Here is an 8,897-nt window from a genome sequence, read left to right as displayed (position 1 = left end):
CCTTCCGATCCTCGGGATCCCTCACTCCCCCCTCTTCCTGCTTCTGGCCCGCGGGCCCCCCCACCCCGCCCCTCGCCGACCGCAGCCCTGCAGCCCTGCAGCCGGGCGCCCCTCCCACCCGCCCGCCTACTCCCAGGACGCTCCGGCGCGGTGCCCGAGACCCCCCCCCGGGCCATCCCGAGGAGGCCCCCCACTGCCCCCACCACGGCGCGACCTCGCCCTCCGCAGCACCCAGGGCGAAGCAGGGCGCGGGCCCTCCCCAGGAACGCCCCCGAAAGTCCCAGCGCAACCCAGAAGTAACGGGACGGGGCCCGGGCCGGGCCGCAGAGGGACGCGGAGGGAGGCTCGAGGGCGCCCCCGCCCCGGCCCCCGCCCCCCTCCCCGCTCCTCGTCCGGTCCCCATTGGCTGGCGCGGCCTGCGGCTGGGATGGCAGTGGGAGGGGGCCCCGGTTCCGAACGGGTTATAAAAACTGCGCCCTCGGCGGGGCCCAGTCCTCCGCCACTCTCGCTCCGGGTCCCCGCGCCAGAGCCGCAGCCGCGCGCCCGCCGCCCGCAGCCACCGCGCCCTCGCTCGCCGGTCCCCCCGAGCCGGTCCGTGCCGCCGCAGCCGCGCAGCCCGCCGCCGCCCTCCGCACCATGTCCACCAGGTCTGTGTCCTCGTCCTCCTACCGCAGGATGTTCGGCGGCCCGGGCACCGGGAGCCGGCCGAGCTCCACGCGGAGCTACGTGACCACGTCCACCCGCACCTACAGCCTGGGCAGCGCGCTGCGCCCCAGCACCAGCCGCAGCCTCTACGCCTCGTCCCCGGGCGGCGCGTACGCCACGCGCTCCTCCGCGGTGCGCCTGCGGAGCAGTGTGCCCGGCGTGCGTCTGCTGCAGGACTCGGTGGACTTCTCGCTGGCCGACGCCATCAACACCGAGTTCAAGAACACGCGCACCAACGAGAAGGTGGAGCTGCAGGAGCTGAACGACCGCTTCGCCAACTACATCGACAAGGTGCGCTTCCTGGAGCAGCAGAACAAGATCCTGCTGGCCGAGCTCGAGCAGCTCAAGGGCCAGGGCAAGTCGCGCCTGGGGGACCTCTACGAGGAGGAGATGCGGGAGCTGCGCCGGCAGGTGGACCAGCTCACCAACGACAAGGCCCGCGTCGAGGTGGAGCGCGACAACCTGGCCGAGGACATCATGCGGCTGCGGGAGAAGTAAGGCGGCGCCCCCGGGCGTGGGGGGAGGGTGGGGGCTGCGGGAGGGTGGGATTGGGGACCGGGTCCCCGCCCCCCCCCCCCCCCCCCCCCCGGCCAGCGAGAAGCTGCCACGCCCTTGGGGATGTGGCTGGGGCGGTGGCTGCCTGGGGGAGCGCGGGTGATGGGGCTGTGGCTGCGCCAGCCCCGCCCTGCACGCAGACCTCGCGGTTAGCATTTCCCCTCTACCCCCCCTCCCCATTGCCCAAGGACACCCCGCTTCGGGTTACGGATTGCTTCAAGCTACCGCGCTGTCTGGAGCCGAAGGCCCGTAAAAGCGATGAGCGCGATTTCCCCCAAAGTTTTAGAAAGTTTCCTGGCCTCTTCTGGAGGGAGGAGGGAGGAGAGGAGGGAAGTGGCGGGTGCGAGACAAAGGGATTGCAGAGGTTCCCCGCGGCGGCGGCCCCGCAGGCTGGCGTGACGCGCGGCATTGCTCTTGCACGCGGCCGCCGAGGTGCGGCCAGAAGTCGCGGAGGGCAGTGGTTGTGGAGGCCGCCGTCGGCGGCGCAGGGGTGGCTGTGGCCGCGCGGGGCCCCGGTCGCCGCGACGCGGTGGTTGGGTGTGGCCACCCCGCCCCTGGCAGTTTCTTGGTTCCCCTTTGGTGACTGTGCGGCTGTTGCAGGTTGCAGGAGGAGATGCTCCAGAGAGAGGAAGCCGAGAGCACCCTGCAGTCTTTCCGACAGGTTTGTAGATTCTCTTCCCGCTTGGCAGCCCCCGGACCGCACCCGAGCGGCGCGGGGCAGTTCCCGAAGTTACTTGACCCACGTCCAGGTTCTGCCAAACTTCGCGTCCGCGCGCAAAGCCCCCTAGCGGCAGAGCGGGCGCAGGTGCAGCTTCTGCGAATAAACACCCTTGAATGAGCGAAGCCCCTTCTCTTAGGACACAAAGAAAATCTTTTAACTTTTTACTCCGTTTCGAGATGCTTTTCCAGAGAAATAGGTCTTTTTTTTTTTTCCTCCGTTTTGTTTTTGCAACACGCATTCTCTTTCTGAACAGTTACAGTCTGATGTAGATTAAGGTTTGCTGGGGTTAAGGCGGCTGACTTTTTACAAGGCCACCAAAAGCACAGTTCCGCCCTGGAGTTGGAAACGTAAACCTAGTGGAGGAAACTTACCTTTAACTGCACTTAAGCCAGCAAGTTTCCTCCCCTTCTCCGCAAGTTCCATTGTGGCATTAAAGTTCTGTGGAAGTGTCACTAGGCACAGCTATTTTGTGATCTCATAAGGGTGAAAAGGAGCCATCTGTCCCCTGGGCTGAAAGGTATTAATGGTTTCTACGGGCTTCACTATGGAATGTAGATACAGACATTCTGGCAAGTGTGGTGGCCCGGGACAGAAATAATAGGAGTCTTTGTGTCCCCAGAGGAGCTTTGCAACAGGCTACATTCTGATTGAATATGTAATGATGTAAGCGCAGTTCTAATTGGACACAAGTATTTGCTAACATCCGTTATCTAATATCTGGCCCAGACTTGTGAAGTATGCAGACATGAAAAGTTCTTAAAGCGACAGTCCTAGCTCACATTTTGAAAGACCTTTCCTTATTTGGAAGGCAGGAGAGTGGATTTTTAAGTAAAGGACTATTTGTCTCAAAGTTAGACCGACTTAGAAGATTTTTAGTTTGAAATTGGAATTCAAAAGCAGGAAGAGCCAGCACGGTTTTATGCTCCTGAACACTTACTGGGAGGGATATATAGGCTCCCAGATGAATAGTCTAGAATAACATTGTGAAGCCGAAATACATTTACTGAATTAAGTTAAACACTGCAGCGTGTGGTCCATTCTAGTAACTGAGCATTTATAATCATATCTGTGATGTTCTCTGCAGAATAGTGAGTTACCATAAAACTACTAGAATGAAAGCTCTGCTCTTTGGGGATTAGGGAAAATCCGTTATATTCTCATCAACAAAGTAGGATGGCACACTGAACCTTCTGTAGAGGTTATAGTAAATGATCTTTTGCATCTTTTTTAGGGCTTATCAAGCAAAAAGGAATCTTTCCCAAGCCTGATTTTTTTTATTATCATCACATACAATTGCATACAGGATAAGACATAAAAAATCTTATAACCTTTCGTGTAGGGGAAATAAAATCTTTGAGACATAAGAGTTTGCAATGGGTGGAAACACAGGAGAGCCATAGCAGCAAGAATTATGCATATAGTTTCATTATATGCATTTTGACCAGTCATTCTGAAACAAGTAACTGACTTTGCAAAGTGCTAAGTGAAGAGGATGGACACACCCTTGCAAGATGAGATGGGAGTTTAAAAAGAAAATTCTACCAAAGGAAGCAAAGAAAATAGAGGGCAGAATTACATTTCCTTCAGAAGGAAAGAACTGCATCTTTGCCAGTGTACATTTTGAACTGGAGTATAAATCTAGCCTTGTAACATGAATGCTAGATGACTACATACCTGCTTTGCATTCTAAGGATATATTTCAGGAGGTTGGAATATACGGGCGTCTGGGTGACTCAGTCGGTTAAGCTCTTGATCTCAGCTCAGGTCTTGAGTTCAGCGTCCTGAATGCAGGCCCCATCTTGAACTCCACCCAGCATGGAGCCTAATTAAGGGGGAAAAAAAAAAAGATTTGAATAGAGGTAAAAAGAGCTCAGGTATACACTGAAGCTTTTGAAATACAAATTTCTGTTCTGCACACACTCAGGTGTCCGGGAAGTGAAATCTGATCAGCTCCATCTTATCATCACATTATTTCATGACATTATATAAAAAAAGAAACCTTAAAAATGTGGTGACACTGATTTTTCTAGGTTTTAAAGAATAATAAAATCAGTCAGGGAAAGACAAATACCATATGATTTCACTCGTGTGGAATTTAAGAAAGAAACAAATGCTCAAAGAAAAAAGACAAATTGGAACAAATTCTTAGCTATAGAGAACAAACTGATGGTCACCAGAGGAAGTCGGAGGGGAGGGGTGAATTAGGAGATGGGAATTAAGAGTGCACTTAATGTGACATACATGGAGTATTGGACAGTATTGTTCTATCGCTGTATCGTACACCTGAAATCTAGTGCTGTATGTTCGATATACTGGAATTGAAATTTTAAAAATAATGAAAAGCTTCACTAGTATAATTAATGATTGATTAAGTGCAGTTTGCCATGTGCAGTTTAACATTTATTTATTTTTAAATTGCTTATTAACCATCTGAATACAGTGGGTCACAATTCAAATTTATTAAGAGATCTATATTACAGTTGTGGGTGATTTATAGACATGTAAAGGTCATAAAATTTGTCAACAACTTTACTTTTCATGGTAAAGAGACTGAGCTCCTATGGTTCATTTAAAGTGAATAAATGAGATAAGCCATCGGCTTTAGCATATCCTCCAATAAACCCTGTCTTTTCTCAAACTAGGATGTTGACAATGCTTCTTTGGCACGTCTTGACCTTGAGCGGAAAGTGGAATCCTTGCAAGAAGAGATTGCCTTTTTGAAGAAACTACATGATGAGGCAAGTAGAGCCACTTCTAGTGGATGAATGTGGGGAAAGTTGCTCCATACTTGGCATGGCTGACCTTCTGTTTGTTCCTTCTTCAGGAAATCCAGGAGCTGCAGGCCCAGATTCAGGACCAGCATGTCCAAATCGATATGGATGTTTCCAAGCCTGACCTCACGGCTGCCCTGCGTGATGTACGCCAGCAATATGAAAGCGTGGCTGCCAAGAACCTTCAGGAGGCCGAGGAATGGTACAAGTCCAAGGTATGACTTGGTTGGTTACACCAATCAGTGTAACCTGAACAGAAGAAGAGCATTTTGTTCTGCAAACACTTGCATCTGCCTTGATCCCTACATCCCCTCTAGCTTCTATCAGAAAGTTGGCTTGAACTTCTTGAGCTTCTTGTTCAAGTCTTATTTGTTGCTGCAGCCTTCCTATCACTCACACCTTCTTTCCACCACCCCACTTAACCCTACTTCAGTGTAAATCCCAATACCGCACCTGTGACCTCCACCCTTCTTGAATGCCAGTAATACATCAAATCTCTACTAGAAAATAGGAACGTCAGCATTCCACCGCTCTTCCTTTGCTTTTTCAGAACAGAAATGTAGAGATATTCTGGAGGATGTGGAGACTTGAACTGAAAATACAGAATTTGGTTTGGGTTATGTGCCATGTATTTATCTGTTTGCTTACCATCTTTAAGCTTTCCCATTTTTCCAGGCAAGGTTGAATCAAAGAAAATCTGTGACCAAGTCCTTTGGGTGGTCTACAATGTTTTTAATTCCTTTCTGACAGTTTGCCGACCTCTCTGAGGCTGCTAACCGGAACAATGATGCCCTGCGCCAGGCGAAGCAGGAGTCAAATGAGTACCGGAGACAGGTGCAGTCCCTCACCTGCGAAGTGGATGCACTCAAAGGGACTGTGAGTATCAGACCCCAAGAAAAGAGGGGATGTAACCAGCTTGTGTCACTCACGTTGATCAAGTGATTGGTGCTCTCTGAATAAAACTTCAAATGAAGAAAAGTGTGTGTTTCGATCCAAAGGAAATGAGTTGTGCAGACAGATGCAAAAGGCACTTTGAGATGTGAAGGTTTTAGGGAACACATACACTGTTGCATCTAACACTTGATACTTGTTTTCTTCGCCTGAAATTGGCGTGCTCACCAATTTTTGGCACTAAGGAAACATATTGCGAAAGGTCCATAAATGGTTCAGGGAGGAGCTGGGGTTTTTCTGGGAAGTAACATCGGGAGCCTTTCTCATTCCTGCAGAATGAGTCTCTGGAACGCCAGATGCGTGAAATGGAAGAGAACTTTGCCGTCGAAGCTGCTAACTACCAAGACACTATTGGCCGCCTGCAGGATGAGATTCAGAACATGAAGGAAGAAATGGCTCGTCACCTTCGGGAGTACCAGGACCTGCTGAATGTTAAGATGGCTCTTGACATTGAGATTGCCACCTACAGGAAGCTGCTGGAAGGCGAGGAGAGCAGGTGAGAGCAGTGACCGAAGGGCTTATGCGCAGGAATCCGTCGGTGCCATTTGTTAGGAATTATGCCACTCCCTTTACATACATTCTTTCCGTCCCCAGAACATTTCTTCAAGGTAGTTACGTACCACTTTTTATAAATATGGAACCTTAGGTTGGGAGATTTAGTAACTTGCCCTAGTCCGTGTTAATCAGTGGTAGAGCTGGGATTTGAACTCGCAACTTTGTGAGCACCAGCACTTTTCCCACTCTGCAGTGCTTGGAGAAAAAGCTCAAAGTAAAAGATTTTAGGGCAGTCCCGGTGGCTCCGCGGTTTAGCGCCGCCTTCGGCCCAGGGTGTGATCCTGGAGTCCTAGGATCGAGTCCCGCATCAGGCTCTCTGCATAGAGCCTGCTTTTCCCTCTGCCTGTGTCTTTGCCTCTCTGTCTCTCATGAATAAATAAATAAAATCTTTAAAAAAAAAAAGATTTTAAATGTGTTCATGTGTCACAGGTAAATACCTGTCCTAAGCAAATCCCTCACTTAATGAATGACAAGAATAAACATTGTTGTTTGAGTTGTTTTCCAAAAATGTTTACCAGTTTTCTTTATCTCTTTATAGGATTGCTCTGCCTCTTCCAAACTTTTCTTCCCTGAACCTGAGGGGTAAGCATTTCATCTCCCTGAGGGGAAGATTTCAGCAGCTTGTAACTACTCTATTTATGATAAAACACTAATTTGTTAAATGCTTCTTGAAAATGCCACACAAGATAAACTCCTATAACATACCCATAATTTTTAGAACCAAGTACTGTCTTACAATCTATGCTGCCAGTTAAATTTCAATTCCATTTGACTTCTTCCTTTGGAGTGGACGCTGGAATAGTCCACCCTAAGGTTACCATGTTATCAGACATTGGGCTTTCAAATAGGTCTTAAGTTGGGAGAGCACTTTGGATAATCATGAACATCACGATTGGTGTTCCTAATTTCTTGGGCAAAATAGTCACTTGTCTTTTTTTAAATTTCACTTTTACTAATTTGGGGCATTTTCCTTTATTCAGAAACCAACCTGGATTCACTCCCTCTGGTTGACACTCACTCAAAAAGAACGCTTCTGATTAAGACGGTTGAAACTAGGGATGGACAGGTGAGTATCTTTCCGTCAAAACCAGTGTAATCTCAGGCGGACGTGAATATCCTTGGGAATCCCTAAGTCACTATCTCAGATAACACCTGGCTGATTCGGGAGGTAGTAGTTTCACTCGTGACCCCTAAAAAGAGAACAGGCCTCTTCTGGCACAACACACAGCCAACTATTTGGCTCCTACATATGAAGGTGAGATAGTGATCTATCTGTAGTCCACAATAAGTGATTTTTTTCTATGCTCCTTAATTTAAGATGGGAGCATAGCTTCTTTAAGTTACTTCCTAGACTCGCTCCATGAGCGAACTTCATTAGACTACCTCGGTATCAGGAATGGTTTGATCTTGGACATACAGCCTATCCCACTGGCTGCCACCTAAATACTCCTAGGCTCTTGGACATAGTGCAGGGATATGCAGTACGATCAATTAGTTTTTGATTACCTCTCTATGCCAGGAAAGAAATAGCCAAAATGAATTGTAATTTTCATGGAATCTTGCCTTGCACATACACTTAAAATGTACTCGGCTGTATATTTTAGTATATCTTCATGGCTTTTAAACTTTGTTGCATAGGATTATTACAGCATCTTTCATAAACAGTTTTAAATTTTCCTTTTTTAAGTCCTGACATTCCATTGGATGTTTATTTTGCATGTAGAAGAAGAGCAGTTTACATATGTATCTGTCTCTTCTAGCTGTGACCTTTGCTGTGCACAAACAGCTTCATGTACCTATTTTCACGATAAATTATACCTACTTAGTAGGATTTTCCTTTGTCATGCTTCATGGGGTAATCTGATCTTCCACAGGTATGATATTTCATTCGAATTTTTTTTTAACTAGGTTATCAACGAAACTTCTCAGCATCATGATGACCTTGAGTGAAGCTTGCCCAGATTCGGTGCAGCAATTATTACCAGCAAGAATTAAAAAAAAGAAATCCGTATCTTAAAGAAACAGCTTTCAAGTGCCTTTCTGCAGTTTTTCAGGAGCGCAAGATAGATTTGGAATTAGGAATAACCTCTAGTTCTTAAGAACCAACACTCTTAAAAGATTTAGGAGAAAGTTTACAACATAATCTAGTTTACGAAGAAAACTTGTGCTAGAATACTTTTTAAAAAGTATTTTTGAATACCATTAAAACTGCTTTTTTCCAACAAGTATCTGACCAACTTGTTTCTGCTTCAATAAATCTTTGGAAAACTCTTTTGCTGTGTTATTCGATACAATCTAAACAATTCTCTAAATTTGTGAGAATATACGTTTTAGTGAAATAATTTTTTCGCCCTGCTGGTGAATTTGCCACAAAAATCAAGTTTAGGTTAACTTGATAAATTGAACTTACTTACACTTGAGGTATCACTCTTAATTTGGTCATTTTAGGTAAACTTCACTCCTTTTAAGTTATTTAACTTTACAAATGTAAAGTTACAAATGGATGATCTAGGGCCACCTGGGTGGCTCAGTGGCTGAGCACCTGCCCTTGGCTTGGGTCGTGATCCTGGAGTCCTGGGATCGAGTCCCACATCAGGCCCCATGCGGGGAGCCTGCTTCTCCCTCTGCATGTGTCTCTG

The 8,897-nt window shown here is 47.7% G+C and overlaps 1 protein-coding gene across 1 annotated transcript; it reads left to right on the top strand.

Annotated features, from left to right (window-relative positions):
* Nucleotides 1–330: 330 nt before the first annotated feature.
* VIM (vimentin) lies at nucleotides 331–8,529 on the top strand. Its single transcript, XM_072749428.1, has 9 exons — nucleotides 331–1,199; nucleotides 1,861–1,921; nucleotides 4,624–4,719; nucleotides 4,806–4,967; nucleotides 5,503–5,628; nucleotides 5,979–6,199; nucleotides 6,797–6,840; nucleotides 7,239–7,324; nucleotides 8,167–8,529. Exons 1-9 carry the CDS (start codon nucleotides 637–639, stop codon nucleotides 8,206–8,208), a joined length of 1,401 nt encoding a protein of 466 aa, XP_072605529.1. The 5' UTR covers nucleotides 331–636; the 3' UTR covers nucleotides 8,209–8,529.
* Nucleotides 8,530–8,897: the final 368 nt, after the last annotated feature.

This window comes from Vulpes vulpes, chromosome 2, assembly GCF_048418805.1.
Source record: "Vulpes vulpes isolate BD-2025 chromosome 2, VulVul3, whole genome shotgun sequence".
Lineage (NCBI taxonomy): Eukaryota > Metazoa > Chordata > Mammalia > Carnivora > Canidae > Vulpes > Vulpes vulpes.
This window is presented reverse-complemented; position numbering and strand designations above follow the sequence as displayed.

Bases quoted from the DNA above. Each gene is read 5' to 3' on its own strand.
- VIM (XM_072749428.1), top strand. From the start codon at position 637: ATGTCCACCAGGTCTGTGTCCTCGTCCTCCTACCGCAGGATGTTCGGC. The intron at 4,720-4,805 runs GCAAGTAGAGCC...TTCCTTCTTCAG, and splicing joins TGAAGAAACTACATGATGAG to GAAATCCAGGAGCTGCAGGC. The intron at 7,325-8,166 runs GTGAGTATCTTT...TTTTTTAACTAG, and splicing joins TTGAAACTAGGGATGGACAG to GTTATCAACGAAACTTCTCA.